Source organism: Lepidothrix coronata, unplaced genomic scaffold (assembly GCF_001604755.1).
Source record: "Lepidothrix coronata isolate B3197 unplaced genomic scaffold, Lepidothrix_coronata-1.0 Scaffold45, whole genome shotgun sequence".
Classification (NCBI taxonomy): Eukaryota; Metazoa; Chordata; class Aves; order Passeriformes; family Pipridae; genus Lepidothrix; species Lepidothrix coronata.
Window position 1 is genome coordinate 5530105 of NW_016690225.1, and position 25571 is coordinate 5555675.

The 25571-nt window shown below is 37.2% G+C and overlaps 1 protein-coding gene across 9 annotated transcripts in view; it reads right to left on the reverse strand.

The window, feature by feature from the left end:
• Window positions 1-279: 279 nt before the first annotated feature.
• Window positions 280-25571, reverse strand: part of LOC108497133 (dystonin-like) — a 216625-nt gene continuing 191333 nt past the window's right edge. For 4 of the 9 annotated variants that reach the window (XM_017814501.1, XM_017814500.1, XM_017814503.1 and 1 more), the window contains 17 exons: window positions 25131-25290; window positions 23911-24105; window positions 22575-22703; window positions 18613-18756; window positions 17570-17758; window positions 16691-16820; window positions 15739-15902; window positions 15255-15417; window positions 13575-13729; window positions 13335-13409; window positions 12454-12471; window positions 9336-9453; window positions 6957-7025; window positions 5984-6183; window positions 5413-5523; window positions 2699-2822; window positions 280-1333 (listed from right to left, as the gene is read on the reverse strand). In XM_017814501.1, the coding sequence (XP_017669990.1) occupies window positions 1068-1333; window positions 2699-2822; window positions 5413-5523; window positions 5984-6183; window positions 6957-7025; window positions 9336-9453; window positions 12454-12471; window positions 13335-13409; window positions 13575-13729; window positions 15255-15417; window positions 15739-15902; window positions 16691-16820; window positions 17570-17758; window positions 18613-18756; window positions 22575-22703; window positions 23911-24105; window positions 25131-25290 (2410 nt within the window). In that variant the 3' untranslated portion in view covers window positions 280-1067. The remainder of the gene's footprint in view (window positions 1334-2698; window positions 2823-5412; window positions 5524-5983; window positions 6184-6956; window positions 7026-9335; window positions 9454-12453; window positions 12472-13334; window positions 13410-13574; window positions 13730-15254; window positions 15418-15738; window positions 15903-16690; window positions 16821-17569; window positions 17759-18612; window positions 18757-22574; window positions 22704-23910; window positions 24106-25130; window positions 25291-25571) is intronic. The other 5 variants (XM_017814507.1, XM_017814506.1, XM_017814509.1 and 2 more) reach the window with 3 other exon arrangements.

Below are 25571 nucleotides of genomic sequence, written 5' to 3' on the forward strand. Positions count from 1 at the left end.
CTTTATGCCTTTCAGACATGGTATATAAATGACAGAAGTTTAATACGGAGAAAAAAATTGTTGACACACAATAACTACATATAATTTCATGTGATTTGATATGTGTAATTTACTGTTTTATTAAACAAACACGGTAGCTAACCAAAATCTGATTGCTGATAATGGGAAATAACATTAAAGCCTGTGTTCCTATGGTTATTATTGGTTATCTGAAATGGTATATGCCCTAAAATATAACACAGAAAATTACCTTCCTGTGAAATAAGAAATACAATAGAAATAAAGTCAAGGGACATGTTTATTTCGGAGCTTTCTGCAAGCAAAATTGCTTTGATACAAAATGAGTTCAATGATACAGTGCTACCATCCACTCAAGCAAAAGAAAACCTCACATTTACATGAATGCACTTTATATTGATATTCTTACAGAATATATCCAGAATGTGTCTGGCCTCATTGAAAGCAATGGCACAGAAATGCTGCAAGGTATTGGAGTATCATATTATTGGCGAGTGCTTAATTAACTCTGTGAGTTCTCTGAGAAATGCTGTATAAATAAGGGTACTGTGAATGTGGGTTTGTATTACTTAGTAGTTTTGATGTACATCCTTTAGTGTTTGCTTAGTTAGCTCAAAACGTGTAATTGTGTCTTTTGGCTTTTAGTATTCTCTTTTTCTTTTTTAAAGAAAAATCATGAGGTATCCTTTACTGTTAACTAATGACATAGTGAAATAGGCCTATTTTATTGAGATTGCAGAGACTTACTGTACATTCAGTACACTGTACATTCGGCAATTATTTTTAGTGTACTTTCTACATGTTACTGTGTACAACTGTTAGTTTACATTAGAACTCTTTCTCTTTCTCACAGGATATGGCAAAACCAAAAACGAATCTGCCAAAAATTATACACATAAAATAAGAAGACAAATACACAAATAAGGCCATCTGCAGAATTAAAAATCCACCTCTTGCGATATTTCACAATAATTTCTACATAATATTTTACATCTTATGAACTTAAATATTTAATGCAAAAGGAAAAGACTTTTGTGGAGCCAATCATATTATCTCTTCAAGGACTTGTCCAATTTGCTGGCCAGTGGCCTTCTCTGGGGGGTTGGAATTTTAGAAGGCTTGGCTGATCCTGGCCGAGAACCTGCTCGGGGTGTCGGTCTGCTTGTAGCAGGAACAGTCTCTGACATATCTGAGCACACAGACTGGATTTCTGAAATGTCAAAGTCAGATGCGTCACTGCCTCGGCGGCTACTTGACCTGCTGCCAGCCTTGCTTCCTGCTCGGCTACCAGGTCTGCTTGGAGTTCTTCTGGTTTCTGGAAAGAGAGAAGCTAACCATCAATATTAAAGGTAAGGTTGGAAAAGATGTGCAGGTCTTTCCTAGGTCTTTAGCAACCCCAAAAATTCCTTATTGCACAAACTAAACTTTAGGGCTCTGCCAGGCAAGTTAAATGATGCTGTATCTCACACTAAACAGAAGGAAATTCAAGATCAAACACTGATACATAGTTGATTTGCCACTAGCACATCTCATTAAAAATGTGTTATCCTGGTTTTCATGACTTACTAGACATGCATTGTACCTTCACTCAACAGTCAGAGCCTTTCTTTCCCCTGCCATTTTCTCAGCTATGAATTGAAAAAAAAATTACTATCTGGCCTCTTCATTCTATCATGATTTCTCAGTACATGCACCTTGGAAATGCAAATTAACATCCCAATTTTTAAATGTGTACCCCTCTTTTTTAAAAAAAATCAAACTCACACAGTTGAAAGCTGCAACTAAACAAGGGCAGAGTATACATTCTCCCAAACAAAGGGCTGAGTAAATGAGCGCTCAGTAAGCCTGATAAAGTAAAAGCCTGCCCAGACAACGCGCCATGAAGAAAAAAACCACAACAAAGAATCTTAAACAGAAAATCATTAATGTGGTTTTTCAGAATTTTCCAATTACTTATTAAGTATTTTTGATCTTCACAAATCTGGTTCCTTGCATGTGTGAAGAACTGAAATATTAGGTGGCTCATTTTTTAAAATCACCTGTAATTTAAAAGATATGTACTCTTTGATCAGGATTTCCCACTGCTGCTGAGTATGCTTTGCAGAGCCTAAGATGAGAGGAAAAGCCAGTAGAGCTATCTTCTGTTCTAATCATCCATCCTTCTCCCTTATACAGAGCTGCTGTGAGGATCCTGGAAGAGCACAGCTTCACTGCTTTCTATTTTCATATACTGATTTAAAAATCTGTATGGGCTATTCCATTAATAAGGTCACCTACACCTGCTCCCTGTAGTTCTTTCAAAAGAAATGGACGAGTAATGATTAAGTGAACCCTTTGCTCCATCACAGTTGAGCATAACTTGAATACTGCGAAGAACTGGACCCTTTCTTTTTAAGTAAATGCTTCTTCCCCAGTTCCTCAGGCAGATACATTGGAGATACCATTGTCAAGAAGATTGCAGTTACAAATTTGCACATCCAGAGCTGAACATAGCTGCTGTGCAACCATGTGAACGGAGGACCATTACCCTGACTATGTGCACCCTCAGTAATGGGCAGACAGTAGGACTTTCACTCCTTCCCACTCTTCTGACATCTCCATCAAACCCTAATGTGACTCTAAGTATTCAGGTGGAAAACAAAGCAAGTGCTAGATCAAGCTCTAAAGTCAAGACACTCACCTGCAAACTGAGCTCTGACTCTGGTAGCTGCTGTTGACAGGATGCCACTGTCTTCTCCAGATTGGAAACCCTTCCCTGATAGATATCCTGGCAGCCTAAGCTTACTTCCTTGAATTGGTGTTCCCTATGCAAAGCAAAACACAATAAACACATGTTGTTTTCAGCTGAAGATCAGGACTGGTCATAGGTGCTACATAGCTTAGAATATGATCATCGTAACATCCACTGTAAATCTGAAATACTGGTTTGAGCCACTATGGACATTTTTCGTGATGTGAAGTTTTGAATGTTCCTTCAGCAGTTTGTATTTGAAGTAGCCAAATATAAAAGACCAAAGAAAAATGATTTTAAAAGTTTGTTTAAAATTTTGTTTGTATCATAATGCATATAAAGAAAGAAAAAAGCTACCTTCTTATAATTAGTCAGGCACATAAGATTAGTTGATGGTACATCTTGAGGTTTTATGTCTGCGTACATCTTGAGGTTTTATGTCTGCATAGCTTGACTTTCCACCATTCAGACTGTGGTTATAGGTGATGAATACATTTGTTTTGCCTTCAAATTATTTTTATATTTGAAAAAAGGCTACCAAATTTCAAAAACCTTTTGCTAAGAAAAAACCCCAAAACAAACAAAAAAAGCAACCCCTCAAAAAACACAACCAGAAAAAAGGGCATAGGACTAATTAAAAAAGTTTCAGTTGTCATTATCTGTCTTATATTGTCTGCAATTTCTCTACTCTACAGTCTTACCCTGCCTGCTTTCTTTTTTTCTGAAATAAAATAAGTCTTGATTTACAATCTGTCCCAAATCAAAAAATTTCTTTCAAAACCACAAGAATTAAATCCTCATATCTCAAAATGCATATAACACACTAAATAAAGTGTATGCAAATTGGAGAAAAACTACAGTATTCACAGTAATTAGCACAAAAATACTAAGTAAATATTCAAAATATAAAACCAGACCATGAAGTGTGTTCTGTGCCTTTGATCCCCATACCATAGTAGGTAGAATTAGGTACTGAAAACCAAAATCCAGAGGAGTGTGTTGGGAGCTGCCTTGAACTAAGAACCAAGCAGAGGCCTGGCAGGAGCTTTCCTGGCAGCTGCCAGCTCAGACCATGTCTGGTGCAGCTGAACAAAAGAACACTGAGATGCTAGGGAACAGACAATCTGCTGCCTTCAACAGTGGTCACAATGTTAAACTTTCTTTAAAGCCAAATACAATGCTTGACGTTCAGCTAGACACACCTTGGGTATCTCTCTGTTATAAAGGCACTGCTTGGGAGGATAAGGAGAAAGGGAACACTTTCTGTTACCTCCACTGGAGCTGCTGCACTCTGGGCAAGGCATTGGGGTAGAATCACTGGTGTGAAAAGGAAAATAAGCCTGTTCTTTAGTTTTGCCCTAAGCCCAAATGCATAAAAAATATAAACTTATAAAATAAATAACGGCTCTCTTGGGCAGAAAATGCTGCAGAATGCCTCAGAAATCCACTGCAACTTACCCCACCCTGACCATTCCATTTATAATCTTAAACCACGGTTGTTTACATAAAAGAAACTCACTGAAACTACTGGCAGTTGTAAGAGCAGATAAGAAATACAGTGCCCCCATTTGAAATCAGGCCAACTGCTTTCCTGTCATTGTAATCCAATGAAAACAACACCTTCCCATGTCTATAAACTCTTTAAAGTACCATCAATTAATCTTTCAATGCAGTTACCGGCTAAGAGATGAAAGAAAATATATGAATATATTAGAAACTGACAACTGACTAAACTCTGTGCTGGTAATCATTCTAAGCAACAGCCCCGTGTGCTTGAAGTGCTGTAAACACAGACACACCTGCAGTGCACAAGTAACACATACAGAAGGAGGGAGTGAGAAGTTCATTGTGCATCTTTGAGCAAAGCCATGCTGAGGTTATGTAAACTTCACACCAGAAGGTGTCACAAGAATAGCCATAGGCATCAAAGTGCAGATTTGTGAAAAGCAGATACAACAGAGTGGTGGTAACAAAAGGTTTCCCCTCACTGAGCCCTCCACCTAACTCAGGGCAAGAGTAACTCCCACAAATGACACAATGATACAGCTTCAATCTTTTCACTTACTGTAATGACATTAGAGGAGACACTTTGGCTCCAAGCCCCTTCGAATTTTGGTCACACAGCCTAATTGCCAGCACAATCCTAACTGCTATACTAGCAATTTCTACGTAAGTCATGCTGGTTTCCTGTTAAGTCATCAAATAGCAATCTTATTAGAGCAACGATTGGTCACTACCCCCCCCTAAACAAAACTTTCTGTTGTTGGAAGCATTTATATATCAAAGTCAGTCTTTTTTGCCACCTTCTTCAAAGTGATTAGGTATTTCTTTATTAGTGGTTTTGCACTAGAGATCATGATTTATTAATCTCGTTCCTGCAGTTCAGGAATATTATAGTACTTTATGAACCCAAAGTAATCAGTTTTAGGAAGGAAGCATGTAAATTATATTAAAATGCCTTTTTTAAAAAAAAATACTTTAAAAAAAAAGATTTGGGGGAAAAAAAGGGAAGAAATAATTTGACAAAGGTCTAAAATAAAGACAATGCATTAATATGCACAAGACGTTGCAGCTCTGAAGCACTGAAACTCTAGCAGCTGTTAGTGAAGGAACAGTTTTAGTGAAGGAAGGTCATTAGACTAGAATCTCTGTCCTTACTGTACCTCTGCAGATGACCCTTGATAGTCTGAGGATTCTGATGGCTTAGAAGGAGTTGATGTTTTGCTGTTTGTCAACCATGGTTTACCATAGTTGCGTATTAAATGATGGGGTGTCTGTATGAAACAATGGTAAATCAAAATATGAAGGACAGTAGATGGAAAACAATGTCATGGAGAAGGATACCCAGGCTTTCATATGGAGATCAAATCTCACAGTAGAAATAAAAACTAAGCAGAAGGAGTTAATGACAAATGTTCTCAACCAAAGAGATGGCAGAGCTTATGTTTTAAACAAAACGGAGAAGTTCGTTGCTCTTTCAGAGCAATTCCCAAACTGCCACTTAGCTCATGTGACACCTTAAATGTAGACTTCTATTCCCATATTGCAAGCAAAGAGTAGAGGAAATACATTGAAAAGACTTCTCAGATCCTCCCCAGACTATGAAATAAAATGGAGATACTTCTTCCCTATGAGCTAGGGAAAGCAACAATATTACTTGAGCAAGGAAAAAAACCAAAAATTCAATCTATACCCCATTTGTTAACTAGTGCAGTTCTGTACGCTTCTCCTTACCTTCGGTGTACTTGTCGCAACTCCCTGTGTGGCAGCTGCCTGGCCAGCTTGACTTGACAGAGAAGTAGATCTGTTGGGAGAAGCACCTCTCGAAGAGGGTCGTGACCTACGGCCCCTTGGTCGGAAAGCTGCCATGCTCTGACTGGCACCATCTGCCAAAATGAATTTTTCACGCAGCTCCACATTTGTCCTCCCTTTAGCTGCAGAGAAAGGTGTTCCATTTAATCAGATATGAAAATTGTCACAAGCCTGTTTATGGTCATTTTTGCCATGCCAACTCCAACACATTTTACCAATAAATAAAATGCATTATTGTGTAATGCATTTATTTTGGACACAGAAGAGTTATGTGCAGAACTCGCTCATTCTAACACTTTATGCCAGCAGGAATGAACCACTGTCAAAGGAAGTCAGCGTGATAATGGAATGCTCAACGTGCTAAATCTTTGTTAATCAACCAACTATTAATACATAGACACAACCTGGTGAGCAGTTTTGCTATCTCTACAGCTATTTATAATAAATAATACTTGCTTGGATGTTCCAGGAGAAATAGCTAAGTACAACTTACAGGAAAGCAGCAAATATATTTATTCAAAACTATGAAGTTATGTAGTTTGGCAACATGCAATGATGAACATAAAACCCAAACTATGATGAGGTAATTGGTGGCTAAGCACTCACACACACATACAAACACACATATGAGAGGATGTTGTGCATGAATAGATGCAAGACATGTTAGCGTTTAACTGTATCAATGTGAATGACAATTGTTTTTGAAACACTCTTCAAGCGTGTCAAAAAATTAGCTTGCAAAGCACCAGCCCACGTAGGAACATGTTAAGCTAAATATGATGGGTGAAGCACATTGTTAAAAGTATATATATATATATTTCTATCTTAAAAAAATGGGAAGGAAATGAAGAGAGAGAAGAAGAGGAGAAGGAGACAAAGAGAGGGATTTGCCAACCTATAGTAGGCTGAGTGGTAATTGAAGAGTTTGATTCCGAACGTAACATTTTACTCCCGTGATGATGAACTAGAAAAAATGACACAGGACATGGGTCACATTAAAGAAAATCGTTAGCAGGAGAAGAAATCAAGTACAGCAGCTGCATATGCAAGAGACTTGGAGCACCAGGCCAAAAGACAGGACTTGAGCAAAAGCTGTCTCTAAGTGCTCTGAGGCGAGCTCTCAAAGGTTTCCTATGCCAAAAGGAAATAGTGCTTTGACAAACAGCTACAGTCCCAAATATACTTGTGTAACAACAGTATTTATCTGCTGACATAAAGAAGTAATATAAGCTAAAGTGATTTTATATAAATAGGTGCAATACTTTTAAAGCTGCTTATGACAACAGTTCTTTAAAATGTGATTTATCTGAATACATGAGGAGCACTTGGTGGAAATTAAGATTTGCTAGGTGAAGAGGTCAAGGAAAAGTCTGAACCTGCACCACTGGCATTCATGACTAATCTGCATCACTGACTTCAACCAGACTAGGATTAGGTACCTATGTACAACATCCGCCATCTGGCTGATTTTATAGAGCTTAGTGTTTCTTTAGACCCACTGCTCTGCTCACTTATTTCCAAGAAAAAGGAACAAAGTACTATAGACAATACTAAGGATAGTAATAAGGAATTCCAATAAATTAATTAGACAGTTATTAAGTATTATATCTCTCAGCGTCAAGCCAAGAACAAATTGCAACAGTCTCCCCTGTCAATAGGCCTGAGAAAAATGTTTGGGATACAACAGAACTAACCAAGTTAACCCTTCAATGAAGTCAGATATTTTGAGGTACACTTCATTTTTTACTACCCTGTACTTTTGAGGAATAGGAATAGAAAGCTATAAAGTAAGGATGGCTCTGCAGTCATAAATGACTTTTCCATAGTGCAAAATCAGATGCTAAATTTCAGGTACACTTGTGGTAACACCAATAAATGTAATATTATTCTTACATTTAATAAACAATATATGCAATAAACTGGAAAGCAAAAGGACTATTTTTAACCCTGCTAAAAGAGTCAGATATGTCATTGTAAAGTTAGGACAGTGCTTTCATGATACTATGATGTTATGGGTTTCAATATGATAAGAAGTTTTGTGGGTACCTTTCAAGCCTGTAGACAAAGGTTTTTAGTGGTACACTGCCAATCCTTACAAGGGTTCTGTTCATTTTGCATTTAATAGGGGGTTTATGGTAGCTTCTTTTTGGATTTAACACCCTTGACCTAGCATGACAACTGCTGCAAATACAAGCTCTCCTCTCTCTCGAGGTCTGTAACAGAAACCTTCCAAAGTAGAAGCTATATGAGATGGCTGACACTGGAGAAAGGTCTACAAAACAGCTGTGTCACTGTCTTCACTAGCTCATTTGCCATTCCTGAACCCTTCTGTGCTGTTCTCACACTGTTACAATATTGATTATTACTACATTCTACAGAACTCCTAAGAAGTAAAAATGAAGTAAATTTAATACTGCAAGTTAACAGGACTGTATTACCTAGCTACAGAACATCAGGTCACTCTGAAAATAGTGAACATTACTTTCTGCAATTTTACTGCTCTGGCTGCTATTTGACTTGTGTCTCTTCCACTTCCTTCACAAAAGGATTCTTTCCTGTCTCCAGCTGTTCCTCCAAGAACAGTTCCATACAGCCTACTTTCCCACTACAGAAGTGAGCTTTCCACTGCTGTGTACTGAGAATATAATGCACCTGATACAATGTTCTGGAGTGCACAGTGATAGAGCGCTCCCTGCTTTTCTGGAGCACAGGATCCTCCAGACCAGACAATTTTCACTTGCTTTGTATAAGGCTCAGGGCTCTGCAAAGTGGTCCTGGGGAGGATGCCAGTGAAAAGAAAGGGTTACAAAGGTAGAGACTGAAAAACTAGGCGCAGCTACTGACCAGAGAAGTTTCTTATGGTGGTGGTGGTGGTGTTACTCATCAGTTAAATTGCCTTATTTTGATTTATTGCCTTAAAACTTCTCTCTTGCTAAGAAGGTTTTATTGTAAATTTCTGTGTCCTACTTCTGCCAAGTCATACAAGCAGCTTACATGGCATAAACTCTATCTGGGCTAAGTTCAATTCTTAATTAGACCACTTTAACACTGAAGGAACTGTGCAGAAGACACCACAGCTTTTCCAGACATACATTAGTGCAACCAAAGAGGATCTCAACCATGGGATTTAAAGTTTACAAAAACGTGACATTTAGTGAGATGATGTTTACAAGAACTGGCATTTTATACAAGTCAATCTCCATCTTGAGACAATGAATGGTGACTGCATTCAAATAATAATCAGCATGTTCATTTTAACAGTTGTGTTACATACCCCGGCAAGGATCATTTTTCACTAAGAACTCATCGAGTGCCATCCAGCCACCTCCAACACGAACCATGACTGTACTCCTTAGGATACGAACAAGGCGCAGTTGTTGAGAGTCACCAAACTGCAATAAGAATCAAACAACAGTCTGAGGTTCTCAGTCATTTAGATGCAGTTTAGCACTGACAGGTTAAAAATCAGACACTTAAAAAAGTTTATTTTGATATTTAATTATTAGTAAATGCTAAAAAATCAATTTATTTATGCAGATTATTAAAGCTGTTAAGATTTCAAATCAGATGGCACTGCACTAATCCAAAGAAGATGGCAGAATGTTAAGAAAGAATCTCAAGTTTAATTTTATGCTTGATTCTCAAATGTTTGAGGTCATAAAGGAAGCAAAATTAGTAATACATTATTTAAATGGTTACAGTCTGGTTTTGTGCAAATTAATGAAGACCTATTTGCATTATTTCACTGATAAAATCATACTCTCTTCTGCAACAGTCTTGATTTTTAATGATGTCAGCTGAAAGAAAGGCAGCATCACTTTAAACAATCAGTATGTGGGCTGGAAATTCAATGCGTTATGAGTGTTGCACAGTTCTATGAATTGATTCATTTGTAGGAATATTTTCAGATATAGCACTGACACTGCTCACCTATAGTAAGGTGCATGTGAGGAAAGGAACATTAAAGAAGCAATGAATGATTGATAGCTATCATTACTGTCCTTTGTTATAAACTGTTTGTCACTCCTCTGTCTACACATCAAGGTTCCTCACAATTCAGAGACGCACAATAACCTGTTTCATACTAAGTTCTGGTATGAGTCCATTTTTCCTTTGGGCCAATGGCCAGGCTTAGTGAATATTTTGCTCTTGAAACCTGTGTAACAAAACCTGTACACAGTACCTCCATTCAAAATTGGATCAAAGACAACATGACCAAAATGTTGACCTCACAATCTCAAGAAAACTAACCAGAATTCAGTATTTTTTAGCCAATGCTACTAAAATATTTTTATACCAGATCATCAGGTCAAGTGCAGTGCACTCTCACGCAAACATGCAGAGCACTCGCTAAAACCAACAGGAGTTGAATGCACCTCTTTAAAACAATCTCTGACCCTTGGAGTAGGCTGGCCATAATTCAACTGTACCTACTTGCTCCAGTGAGGGGACTGAAATGCTTTAAATGCAAACCACACAAACGTGCTCCCTACTTGTTAGATGACTTTAGTTGTTTGGTACTACTTAAGCCAAGAAGAGAGAATAAGTTTAAAGGAATATTACTTTTAGGAACCAAACAAAAGCAAACTTTGCTCCTTAATTCAATAATAAATTGTATTTGCGATAAATAAGAACATTCGCGTGATCATTATTTGTAAAGGTTTTTTAATAATGGATTCAATATGTGCCAAACAAACAACCATTTTATATATGGAGATCAAAGTTTTTAAAAAATGGCATCTAAATTGATGCTGTTTATTTTTATTGCCTTGATCCTACTGAGAATTTTTTCTAGATTCTGAAGATTAGTATCTTTTTCTTTTCTTTATTTTTCTTCCCATCCCAGCTTCATTATTCAGTTAGACTCCATCAGGCAACTATATCAAGGGTCAAATACAATGTCCTTTGGCAACTGCCCACCTAGCTGCTGTTAATTCAGACAGTGGGGTTCCTGGAAAGTAACACAAGGCATTTCTTCTAATGGTAACAGTTAATTTCCTTCTTAAAATAGCCAGGATACCAACTTTCCTTAAACAGTATTTAACATTATTTCAAATAATCAGAGCTAAAAGCGTAAGGGAGTTTAAGCTACAAAAAGTCCTGTTCTTGACAACAGCCATATAACATCACTGTCACTAGAGAAGCCTCAGCTAGCTTCCTGTGGCTGCTTTTTACCATGGTACTGTTCTGCACCAGTAAGAGATGCTCTCAAGAAATGCTGTGTTTCCCAGATCTGAGAGTACAGATGGCAGATAAGAGGATTAACATAATTTCAAAGAGTCTTTTAAAAGAGAGACTTGTTCTATATGTGAAAAACATTTTCAATTATTGTTTAGATATATTGCTTGAGGTATGTGGTAAGATTATCCACTGCTCTCTGCTTTCTTCTATACTTCAATAGCCTTTGCAAGTAAATAAGAGTGCGCCCACATTTGCAAAATCTTTAGATTTAAAATGGCTAATGCTGTTAACACTAACATATCCAGAATGTATTACACATATTATTGTCTTTTTAAAAGGATAAGATACTAATGGTATCTAGTTTGCATAAGGTATTGCCATTCTTACCAGGCAAATATGATTTAGCACTTTTGGAGGCTGTGTATCAGTATGTACCACAGGAATAAGTAAGGACTGGTTAGCATTTCCTCCCTGTACGGCTTTGGTATGACTCACCAGTGACCCAGCTGACACAAAGTATGTTTAAACACAGCTCCAGTACATTACAGACTTGCCATAGCTCTTTGAAAACACTTTGGGAGAGGGAGTAGTCTAAACTGGAACAGTAAGTTTATTTTGCCTATTTCCAAAATACATATTTAATGATTCACTGTGTTACTACACAAAATACCACAAATCAGGTTCTTAATCAGTCTGCTTGATTCTACCTTATTTTTTTTTGCAAAGATGAAAGTATTTTTTATGTAATTTGCAATTAATAACTGATATGACTCTGGGATCTGTTTATCACAATTAACCTTTAATCTAATGGCCTAAAAAAGATATTACAGAATTTTGAAGGATTCCACTATAAAGCTGAAAACTGATTAGATAATAGTAATCTCTGTAATTACAGTTTAAATGCTCAGGATTTTTTGCTGTGGGAATTGCTGCTGACCATTATCTGGTTCCTTTAAAAGTAATCTCCTTAATGAGAAAAATTGCCAAAGAAAGCAGGTGAGGGATTGTAGAGGAGGGATCCTGAGACAAGGAACGCTCCATAGCATTTAAAGAAATACCACAGCTGACCAGCAATGAATTAGCTGAAGATGAATGGATGGCAAGTAGACTGACCATTGCAAGCTTAAATCACTATGCGTTAGAAAAAAAAAGAAAAAAAAAAGGGGGGAAAAAAAAAAAGAAACTTCATAACACATTCCACTGGTTTATACCTGATTTCCCAGGAAGAACTGATAAGAAATGAAAAATGGAAGAAAGACACGATTAGTTTACAGGAAATTCTCTACATGACTCTAGAACACATGCAAACTAACACATTAGACACTCTAAATAAAGTATCTACTTGAGGGATGAGCAGGTAGCTAGCCATCCAGAGACTGAATATGGAAAATATTCAAGGCCTCTGTTTCCTTCCCATTGCTGTTTCTGTGGTCTTTTAAAATAATCTACAAGTATCTATTAATCTCTCTTAGCTGAATATCGCATATTCCACTTAAAATTGTTCTGGTTTTTGGATCCAGGAGTAGCAGATCTTTTTCCACTATGTGATATTTATTTTTCTTTACTAAAATCGTTCTGCAGATATCTAACACTTTGCCTAACCTTCAGAAGTATGTGTGTTCCAATAAAATGACAAGAGAGGGTAAAAGTGATTGAATACACTTTGGTAAAACGTTTTTGAAGTACAACACAATACCACAAGAAAACAACAATCACTGTTTTCATTAAATTAATGGAAAATCAGCTACAGTTTAAACACTTTGGATATCCAGGCAAAAAGACTGGCTTCTAAGGAGACACTGTTTGTATGTATTTATGTGTGCGTGTTATATGCATGCAGTTAGCTTTTAAAAATTCCTTATAATTAAAAACAGCTTCAGTAGTTTCAGCAAAAATAAATACAAGCAGCAGCATTTTTCCATATTTTTAATCTATATGTTCTAATAAGAGAAAAAAACATAAAATGTAGACAATCTTAACGAAAAGATATAATTGCCATAAAAGATTCCTATAAATCAATATAGCTTAATTCCTTGCATAAACCATGTCATATGAAGAAAGCTGAAAGAACTGAGGTCCTTAAAAGACTTACCCTGTACTTATTATCCCCAATCTGCTCCACTTGAAACCGTTTTGCACATTTACATTTCGCTACTTGCCTTGTAACCTGAAAAAAACCACAACTGGATAATTACTTCACCGTAAATATCACATTTCTAAAGACTTGTGTACCTAGTAAAGTTCAAATTATATAGGAGTGAAAGTAAAATGAATTATTAAAGAATGTGACCCCAGTAGAACAGAATGCAACCTAAGAAAGCAGAGAATGTACCTCATCTTCAATTTTGTCAGCATCTGTGAGGGGCTTGTATGCATCCTTATTTGGATGAAGAGCTGCTACAAATTCATAATAGTCAATATATCCATCACCATCTCTATCAAAAATGTCTGCAACAGCACTCATTTCAAGTCGGCTTGTTGGGAACTCTGCAAGACAAAGACAACAACAAAAGCTAAATTTTTTGGCTTTTCAAACCCATTACAATGAAAGGTTTTATTACAAATATTAAAAGGTTATTAGGCATTTGGTGACAGATAATGTCTATCAAAAAAACCAACGACATTCAAAAGAGTGAAGGAATCTTTCTGAAAAAAAACAATCTGGATCTCCAGCATTACCTGGGTACTGGATTAAAATGAGTATCACTGTGTGGCTTGAAGACAGACAGAGAAGTGAGGGCACAGATTAAACTGTAAGGTATATGTTGGGTTTTTTTTAACATTTTGATCTTCAAAGTGCATAAAATACCAAGACATAATTAACAAGACAAATTATTGCATAAATAAGTGCATAAATTAACAAGACAAATTATTAGTGAGGACAGGTCAAGCAAGCATTTCACTGCTAATTAAATCTGAAATGCAAGGCCTTCCCAATGCAGATCCATGCATGGTGTTTCGTGAAATCCTTCTTTAGATGAAGTTCACTGCAGCAAAATATTAACCTTCACACAGATTCTCAATGAAATGGTGAAAGGAAATTTCAAGGTGATGAACAGTGATTATATCATGAGGGTTTAGCAGTCATAACAAATTGATACCAAGTTAAATGAGTAAGCTATTTAACCTCTCGGTGATACAGGGTTTTTTTCCATGAGTTTCAGTCACTTCATGCAAAACAGCCATGTCCGTGTAATTGCATTTCCTAAAGTTGGGGGAAAATATATAGACTACAATATCCTCCTACTGACTAACTGTGAGATGCTAAAAGCACCCCAATTCCCAGTCTTTACTGTTCAAAGCAAAAGTGTCCATGATTTGAAGATAAAGGATTATTTTAAGAAGTAGGACCTTATCTGTTATGAGCCTGTTGCTAAAAGGAAACATGATCACATACAGACATGATGTGGCAGACTTATGTTACCACCAGCTGTGCATAACTAATGCATACCAATCCATCAGGAAAGCTAGGAAAAGTCCCTTCTAGTTTGATTGTTTGGCATTTTGACCCTTATTATATAGGTATATGAATATTGTCATGGTTTATGGAAACACTGGTTTCAAAAATTACATGGTTTCCTTCTATAATTGAAATTATCCAATGCAAGTTCTTTGATAAAAATCATATGATCATATGATCTGATTTTGAAAATCATCTGTAGATTCATTTTACTACTATGGTACATTTTACTATTATGACTAATCAATGAAAAGTGATTGTTGAAGTAGCTACTGTACTGTAGGAATAACAATCCAAGTCCAGTAAGCCAGAAAACTGCTAGCTAGACAATAATATAAATCTGTCATTTGTAACCTGATTCCCAATGTAAAAGAACTAGAAAGAGTTTCTAGAATCTAGAAATATTTTCAAGTAAAATAAATATAAAGTAATAATAAATTCAAAAGGGAAATCTGCCACCTTCTAACACAATAAACCTTTTAGTGTACATTACATAGACACTAAGACTTCATGAGATGTTTGTTCCAAATTCAACAGAATTTTAAAACTTACTTGAAGAAAGAATTCCATCAATAAATTCCTGTCTTGTAATCTTTCCATCTTGATCTTTATCAATCCTCCTAAAGAAGTCCATCACACGAGACTTCTTATGGTTCATCCATCGCATGTATTTTTTCCTCCAAATATCAAAATCAAAGTTGGCAAATTCTCTCAGCTTAATAAAAAACAGAAAGAATTCTTTTCAGCTGAAATCCATCAGTCTAAAACATCAATGAGATAGAAACCATCTGCGTTTTGTTGAATAACTAGTTCTTTGAGGACCTACATAAACATTTTAAATCTCTTAACTCTCCTCATTTAAAATGATGACAGCCTTTAAAGTACACTACAGCACATGTATCACAGTGTTTTCAGTTAGCTGTGTCATACAATATAACACAACAGATATGGAAGTTGTTTACAGTATTGACAATTTAACCCAGGGTAAAGAATATTACGCAAAATGTATGTATATTCTGTACAGTCCTTTTCTGACCTCTTCAAGTCTGTCCAAAGCATCATTAAGTTTTCTTCTCCTTTCCAAGGCCAGAAGCCAAACCTGCTGCCATTTGCTGACTAAAAGGTTTACCCGTGGATTCTTGGTTTCGATTTGTGCCTGGGTTGCTGATGGATACATGCCTGGTGTTGGGGAACACTTCCCTGTTAACACATGATAAAATGCATAAGTCTCACACAGTTCAAACAAAACAAACATTCACATCAAGGCTACTTGACCCTCCTAAAATTACTCCTTCCTGTCCCAAATAAGGAGATAATATCCTGATATGTAATGGGATTTTTTTCTTTTTTTTTTTTTTTACCATGTTTGGGGAATGATCAAATGGTGGTTACAGTTGCTTTTGTCTAGCCAGAAGCAGCTAGTAGTGGCTCCACTGCACGGGTTAAATTAAATCTTTGTAAATCTCTCAGAGTTGCAAAGTAAACAATCTGATTTTAGAAGCAGGTTCCGTGTATGGGTAAGTATAAAATACAATGGGTAAGTATATCTAAAAATACAGAAAGCAATTTCCTCACTTGATTCACTTTCCATTCAACTTCACTAAATACACATCTTATTGGATTCATATAATTCCATAGACAGAGCACAATTTTGGCACTAAATCTTTATGGGAAGTTGCTTGCACTTTCAGGTAACAGTAGGTTTGCAAAGACTCAACATGTACTTGCTCTTGGAAGTTTAATAGCACATGAAAGGCTGCACACTTTAAAAATAGGTATTGATGAAGATTAGAACAAAATTTAAAAATACATGTCTGCCACGAGAAATTTCCTCACAATGGAAAATGAGAGATAATTAGAAAATCAGCCAAGAGAATTTCACCGTTTCATTCAAAGCTAATCAAACGTATTAGATTATTAGCAATCTGTAAACTTTATAGATAAAGCAACGGTATGTGTGACCCTCCCCAAAATACATCATTACTTACTGCCTGCTCTCCCCTTATCAAGGACAGGAATATGAGATTGTACTGGCGTGGGTTCAAGTGCTTTTCTTTTATGGGTCTTTGTAACTTTATCCACATCAGGTTGTTTTCTGGTCATTTCCTCCATGAATGTCTACAATCAGATAGAGGTGATATTAATTAACAATACACAAAAGTAACCACAGGAATGAAAAACATATAAGAAAGCTAAACAACAAAGTTATAAAGAAAGGCACAGAAAGACACTTATAATGCTAAACTCACAAAATAGACACAGTTAAAGGTTTTGTAGATAAGAAAAATAGGCAGTATAAGCTTTTAAAACCACTACGCCCTGGCTGCTAAAGGAAGCCTAAATCCAAAAACAAGCTTGTCAAACTCCTTTATTGTATGTATATGGTGAGGTGCTATACAACAATATTTTGCCTCTGAGTACTTGCTATTCAGACCGCAGTTCATAGAAGTGACACAGCTCTGGTGTGTAAGCTGGGGTAAGTCTGTGAGCATTCACTGCACCAGCAGCTCCCTCTAGTACTTCATAAACAAGATTTTGAAACCCTATCAGTGAAGCCACACTGCAACACTAGTTCTAAGGTGGCAGCACTGTAATATATTTCATGTGGGTTTTTCTTTTATTCTTATTATTATCCTTCTTCCTCTGGGGAATTGTAGGTTTGCTTTTAGAACAATGTGACACTACATTTTTGATTGGTTGTTTTTTTATCTCCGTATTGAATAAACTACAAGCACATCGTACACATACAAAACACATGACCGACTATCTGAAAAGGAATTCAATTATGAGAAAAAATAGTTAAGGAAATTCACACCTGATTAAGAATCCTAGCTGAGATGTGAGCACCACATGACAACATTCCTTACCTGATGTTCAGCTATAAGTGCTTTAACTTCTTCAATCTCCTGGGGGATAACCTCTTTATCTTTTTCAGTAAGTGTGGTCTCTGCCCACTGCAACCAGGACAGCAAGGCTTCCAGCAATTCCTGGTTAGCAATAAGTCCAGCCAGGGCTCCTGCCAGTCTCTGTTGATGTTGTTTAGCCCATGCTACAACCTTGATAAAGGAACCAATGTATGAGTAGGTACACATCTGAAATTCTTCACAATGTATTTAAAATTTCTCTATTGACTGTAAACCCAGAGCTACCTCTTAGAGGCCTATTGATGTTTGAACATCAAAGGTGTTAAATGTAGGGGCTGATCACTAAAGGTAGCTAGGTAACTAGAACTCCTAGTTCAACACACTTTTTCCACAGATATTCAGGATCAGGTGCTGTTAAACACAGTAACTAGCACTTTCAGGCAACACATTAAGAATTTTAACAGACAGTATGTGTAAGTTTCTGAATCACAAAGGATTTGCCATCCATCTTCCTCCTGGGCACTCTTAAAGGCATAGTTCACTAACACCAGTATTTTGTTTTTCTTTAAACTTAATATAAAACAGAAAATATCACCTTAACAGTTGAGGGTTGTACACACTCTGCAACCTACCTGCAGCCACTTCAGTAATTTGAAAATCTCTAGATTAAGAATACATTGGACAGAAATCCTCTCTGATGCAATTAGAAAATCCTTCACATTTGCCCTGTATTTTCTGTCCTTTGTAACTTTTAAGTTTACAACTAGAAACTGTTGGCTTTCCTCACTTGGGAAGTGTCAGACAGTATTTCCTTTAATACATACAAACAAGGAAGCTTGGCCATCTGCTTTAGTTCTTAAAGCCCTGCAAGTTTTGAAATAAAACCTAGGGAAACATGGTATTAACATCCATCCCCATAGGTATTTTAAATGTTTAGTTCTCAACAGCTGGATCTTTTCCTCCCAGTGTAACTACCATATTAGTTGTCAGCTATGTTCCAATCAAAGATGGACTGCTGCAATGAAGATGGTTTGACATATACTGACCTCTTCAAACCTGGCTCTGATGATTGTTATCCAGTGCTTAATGGTGGTGATGGAGTCTGGATGGCAGATAGCCAGAATAGCTTCTCCCATACCTGTTGCTTTATTCAGTTCTGCCTTTTTCTCTTCCAATTTCTTCATAAATTCCTAAAGCAGAGGTAATAATTTCAATTAGATGCTGAAAAAATTTGCAAGAGAAATCCGAGTGCATAATCTGGACAGTAAACGAGCCTCTTGATTGCTCAGAAACATTCAACTTGCAAAAGGCAAGTTTAATTTGCATGAGAAAAGCTTAAAATGTTTAAAAAGCCTATTCCACAGAAAGTACTAAACACAGCTCTAAAACCTTTATCCCAGCTTGCCACTCCTTAAAAGCCTACCACTCTAAACACTTGGAAGACACATACCCTTATTAAAAAAAACAAAGGCAAATCACAGCATTTAGAAGTGCTGTAAACGAACTATATGATGGTTAGAATCACTACCGGCAACATTTCAATGACTTGGTTTGTCAGTTACAGAAATTCTTCATAATAAACTATCGACCTCCTAGCAGAGGCTGGAAATGTCCAACTATAATTACATGCTCAGACAAGATGACAGAGGAGTTCAGAAGCAGCTATACTAAACTAACACAAATGTGAAAACTCAGCAGCTGAGGGGGAGAGACACAGCAAGAACAGAGACAGCTAATTAGCCATCTGTTTTCAGAGGCACTGCCATGTGGGAAAAATCTTGTAAAAGCAAAAGGATGTTTACAGTTTTAGGCATCCAAGCTCATAGCCATTGTTATTCCTATGATGGCAGGACCACAAATGGGTGCAGGGGGGAACCAACAGGAAAAAAACTGAAGGAGGGCTTTTGCCATCCTTTCTATAGCTTGCATTGCTTTCTATTTTTTTTTCCAGTTAGTTATTTTTACTACAATGGTTTTACTATTCTGCCGAAATGTTCTCTTAGTGAGAACCTTAACTGGAACTGCCAGCATCTCTCAGTGTCTAGTTGAATTTTTTTGAGCCAAGTCAGATCCTAGAAAATTCAAAATCACCAAAACATTGTAAAAATAGATTCTTCAACAGGTCATAATGACATTATTCTGTGCCTTAACAAAGTATGAAATTATTATGAAACAGTGTAAAGTGTTTCATAAAGTGTTATGTAAAGTATTATGAAAGTGTAAAAGACAGTCTCTTCAACTTTGTTCTAGAGGGCTGGAATATGTAGGTTCCATATTTAAAGAAATTTGTTGTTAACTGATTTTGATTTAAGCTTAAATTATTGTCAGAGTTTAAGACCCAATCATAACAGCAAACCTCCTCTCATAAAAATGTGAGTCCTTAGAATATTTCAGTTCAACATAGTTTTGGAAAAGTTGAAGTGGGTTTTAATGAGATTACCAAAATAAACTGAGGCCAGGAGGAGAATGAGCAACTACGTTGTTTCCCCTGCCCAGCTATACTAAAATATATCAAAAATTAAATCTGTGATGCATTACATACAGTGTATTAAGCTTTCCCTCAGTAAGGGATGAACTCAGTAAGGGATGAACTCAATTGTGTTGAGCTCTGTGGCAATCCAGTGATACAGACACATTAACAAGAGAGGAGATGGGATGCTTCTCATTCAGCAGTGCAGTGTATTAATCCACTATAGATCTCAGTCCCCAGAGAGGAGGACGAGTGACAGAAATCTCTGGCTGAGATAGTAGAATTCACTAAATCATGTGCATTATTCAAGAAAATAAAATCAGAAATAGGCAAAGATGGACCATTTGGATAAAATATTGTCGAGAAGAAACCTTTCAACACACAACTGAACACGAATGCAGCAAAAGTATTTTACAAGAACCACAGTGACAAAAGGAATATATAGTTCATATTTATGTAAATAATTTCAATAACGTATTTTTATATTAATATTGCAGCATTACAATACATAATGGTATATGGTGTAAAAGGAATACATATTCCTTCTTCCCTGATTTTCTGTTTTTTCTTCTTGAAAGCTAATGTTAAAAGCTTAAAAGGAGAGATCACTTATTCAAGGAAGACTGAGTGAGTGGTAAAGCAGTAGTGCCATAATCTTTCTTAGCTTAACAATTTCTCTATTTCTATTCTTTAGCCTTTAAGAAGAAAATGTGTTTGGGAGAACCTCTTACAAAGCCTACTAAAAAAATTTAAGTACAGTACGGCCACATCTAACACTGAGGCTGGTTGTGTTGTGCTAGCAATCATCCTTCCCAGCTGGACAGGGTTTCTAAGAGACAAACTTTGCTTTGCTTTGAGGTTCGAAGTTATGCTTCAGCTTTGGCAGCACAATTTGGAACTTTAGTACGGAACTGTTTTGTTAATCCATCTACAGTGCAGAAGAAGAAACTTAAGGGTTTTTTTCCTTATTATATTCCCCAGCTAATGAATAGTACCCAGTTTCCAGGGCCCTAAATTAAAACTGACAACTTTTTCAAAACTTTGCATACTAAGTACATTGAAAACTCCTTAGTTAGGAACTGTTAAATAGTTGTATCTTGCATGCACTCCTCTGCATAATAGCATTACCAAACTCGATTTAAACAGGATGCTTTTCCACTCTCCATTTTGTAAGTTTTGCTCTAACTTTCTTCAGAGCAATGATGAACAAATCCATGCCTTATAATTTGTTCTGTAACACTGTGCACACTACACTCTTGGAACTGTTACTACTGCACTTACAACAAGTTTTGCATGGGCTTAAATGTGGATGTTTGTAGCCTCTTGTTTGGAGAGTGAAAATATGACCTCTACACTCTTTAGTTAGGCATTTTCCCATTTCATTACTGCAAAGTTAGTTTGATGGCCCACAATCTACTTTCTGCAGTACCTATGCCACTGCAGTATTTCAGTACCTAATGCTTATCAAGTATGACAGCACGCTGTTTCACCATGACAAAAGGTTAATGGATGATAACATCATTCTGTTGACATTTACAAATGACCTCGAAAGAAAAGTATATGCCATTTTGATCAACGGTGCTAAGACGATAGATATGCTTTTGCTACTGTAGCCATCTGTGTTGTAATTGCAGGCATCATATACTGCAGAGGGGTTTGAATCTGTCTCTAAATGTTTACAGCAACTTTCTAAAGGCCCATTATTTCCTCAGTAAGCCAAGATGACTCAAACAAGAGCCCAAAACCAGTATAGACATTAAACTATCAACTACATTAAATTTCTAGATTCTCTTTTATAGAAAGAGTTTCAAAAACCAACACTGGATGCTGGATATAACTACATGGGTGTGGTAGTTTGGTCTAGGCCTTCCTTGGTGACCAGTTTGTAACCAAGGAAGGGTCCAGATTTACCCAGTATTCCCTACGATTTTTACGTAAGCCGGGCTATAAGAAGAAAGGAGGAAAGGCCTTCGGTCTCTTTCCTTCCGGTGGCTTGGAGGTGCAGGTTCCCTGCTGTTGAGTCTGCTGTGTTGGGGAGCGAGGCCTGGTAAGGCCTTGTCAGCCTTGGGAGATGGAGGTTGCCGGTGATCATTCCAGCGTGACTCTCCGTTGTCCCAAGGAGAGTAGTAAGATAGTTGGGTTTTTTTGCCAATTCTTTTAGTTGCTAGATGTTGGGCTACTAATCAAGATATATATATATATATTTTATTTTGGTTTTGTTCCTTTTCCCTTCCCCCTTCCCTTTCCCTTGTGAAATTGTATATATTTCAATTGTATATACCTGTAACATAAGTGTAAATATATTTATATATATTGCTTTAGCTGTCTCTCTCGTTTCGGTTTTTCTTGGTTGTTTTTCTCCCTCTTCTCCCTGAGCTTTGGTGGGGGGGGACGACAGACTTCTTGTGGTAAGGTTTGGAGACTTGGCAGGGAGCCAGCTTCAAACCATATCAATGGGACAGACTGCCTCCTTTCTTCTATTTTACCCTCTATCAGACCAATTAGAATGAAAAGGATCCTCTTCATTTTCTTGCTTACCCTGTGCTGCTCTATCAGTGTACGCAAGGCCTCTTCATCATCTGGAAGGATGCCATGGAAACGGAGAGCCTGCTCTGCCTCTGCCAGCCACTCCAAAAGGACATGAACAACAGAGTGGAATTCTTCTGCCTGTTAAAATACAAAAAGTCATGGTCACTCATGAGGGGATCTGACAGACACGCTGCAGCTTACCCAAGGAGACTGAGCCCACATTTAAAATCATTAATCACACAGCAGTACTGGCACATTATCTTTCCATTAAAAAGTCAATGATATACAGTAATACATTTTCATAACTGTAAAAATAGCTCATGCTTCTCAAAAAATTATAGGAAGCCTAAAAGCCTGTTCATGCTTTTAGCCATCTGATTTATAGTGTATTTGCAGCTCAGTTGTGAATGTCATGCCTTTACACTGACAAATTACAAGGGAGGTGCTTTGCTTTCAGGGACCAGCTGGAAAGATGAGAACTGTATTTTCTGCACAGCCTAAATCACCAGTTAAGCAAAATGAATTGACAGCCTGTGGGAGAGTGACCCTTTTATGTCTGGAGAAACAAGAAAGATTCACCTTTGGACACAGCCATATTCAGACACAATTAGAGTTTGAGGTACCTTAGGGATTGTGTCTGCTGAGAGACTGGAGAGCTGGACAAACCCTGGGAAAAGCAGAGCAGGAATTTTGTATGCAGTGGATACACTGCTATTGGAGGAGCCCCATCCTAGCATCAGTCCAAGCTAGTATATCTTCAGAGAGCTGTACATCCATATTATCTCAGGTTTGGAAACAACCTGAGATAGATCTATTTGTTTGGGATTGGTACCAGACACTATTGACATACATAGGCTGTTCTAACTCCTGAGTGCACTCAGCACAACTATCTTTTCTGCAATGTAATTCACTTTGCATTGTAATTGTGCCAATGTAAACAAGTTTTCAATAGAGAAATTTACTTCTTTCCAATAAGGCACAAAAAGCATAAATACGATTGCAATCTCCAGCTTCTTGTGAATGGGGCATAGTTCTTAATCATCCTTCATGCTTGACTGCAACTTCAGTGATTTCCTTAGATGGTAAGGTCTTTGAAACATTTGTTTTGCATTTGTGGTAGAGACTAATAATAACATTAATAATAAATGCTAAGAGGCACTATTTATGTGCCGTGGTAAAGGGATGGAGACAAGGTAAGCAATGCATGAGCAAGAAATTAGTATTTTCAAATGAAATGGAAGTGAATGACATTAAGTGAAAATGAAATTAAATTTTTGGTAACTAGACTACAAGATATTTTCACTAGTTCTCACAGAGTACACGTAGTGACAGTAGTATTCCTTACCTGCCGAAGAGCCTGTTCCAGTCGTGTTTGCTTGGATACTGACAGGGCACAAACTGTCTCCCAGCGAGTGCTTAGCTCCTGCATTTGGACTTTGACCCAGGAAGAGTCATCACGACTGCCTTCTATCAGCTCCCTCGCAGAGCGCTTCAGAGCCTGGACACTACTTGTTCTTTTTCCCAGCTCCTTCTGGAAAACCTAGGCACCATCAAATATATTTGAAATGTTTAACTCATTGAGGCATACTTATGCAAAAAATAACAAAAAACTATTGGTTATGAGAAGAAATCAAATAAGAAGAAATGTTCACATTAGTAGATGGAACAAGCTCTTAGAAGAAGATACGGCAATTATAATATACCACGCCACTGACTACAACTTACTTGTGATACACAATGGGATTTCAGAAGCAATTACAGCACATTGCAGCCTAATTTTTATAGACAACCCATGTTTCCAAACATTTTTTCATGAGGGACGGAATCTTCTCCTCAGTGGGCAGGAGATACTGAAAGTCAGTGGTGGATGAACAGAAGGACCTTTACCTCATGATCTTCCCAGGCTCCAGAGCTCTGCCTATGTGTTGCCTTTGCAATACAAGTAACTTCAACAGTCATTTCTTCTGACGTACTGAACTGCAAAACTGGGATTCAAAGGCAAAGTCCAACATCTCCTACTTGTTCTCATCTCCTAAACCATTTCAGTAACAAAATAGTGCAGTTTTCCGATGCAAGCTTCCTGGCTCACGGTCTAGTTGAAATCTGTGCATAACTTAAGCATTGCAACTACTTTGCTTGATAAATATACAGCATCCCCACAGGTCCGAAAGGCTGCTGCAGTCATGACAAGTGCACTGGACATTTGGTTAACAGATGGACTAAAAAAAGAGCTGTCTGCCCCAGAGTTTTCCGGTAAAACAATTTTTGCCATCTCTTGCTCATAGACACACACTAATAAACGCATACTTGTGATATGACATGATATTCATAAATACACAGGACAGCACCATTAAATGGACTATCTCAATGGTAACTGGTGTCAATGAGTCACTAGGAGCTGTCCTCTTTCATGTATGTTTTACAGCATTTTCTATTGTTGATTACGTTTGTGTTACAAAACTATTCCATATTTCTAAAAATTACAGAATAGTCAGAGATAAAGACAGCATTACAATGTTACACTTATGAGCAGTACAGTAATTAAAAAAGTATTTTTGGAATTACCTTGTGATTGTCAATCAGGTTCATCACTAAATCAATGTCTCCATGTACTGGCTGATCTTCTGCTAGTTGAGGTTCAATTTTGTATAACCAGTCAATGAGAGCTTGCAGAGCATCAGTAAACTGTCCCGAAAATAATAGGGCTTCCTCTAGCTTATTTTGCCTGGGAGGGGAAAAAAAACCCAGAACACACACACAAAAAACAATAATTTATACACTTTAAGAAAACATTTTCAGCATAAAATAACAGAATCATAGAATCATGACAGTTAGAAAAGACCAGCAAGATCATTAAGTCCAACTGTTAACCCAGCACCACTACGTTCACCATAAACCATGACCCAAAAGTGCCGCATCCACACATCTTTTAAACACTTCCAGGGATAGTGACTAAGCCACTTCCCTGGGCAGACTGCTTCAATGCTTTACAACCCTTTCAGCGAA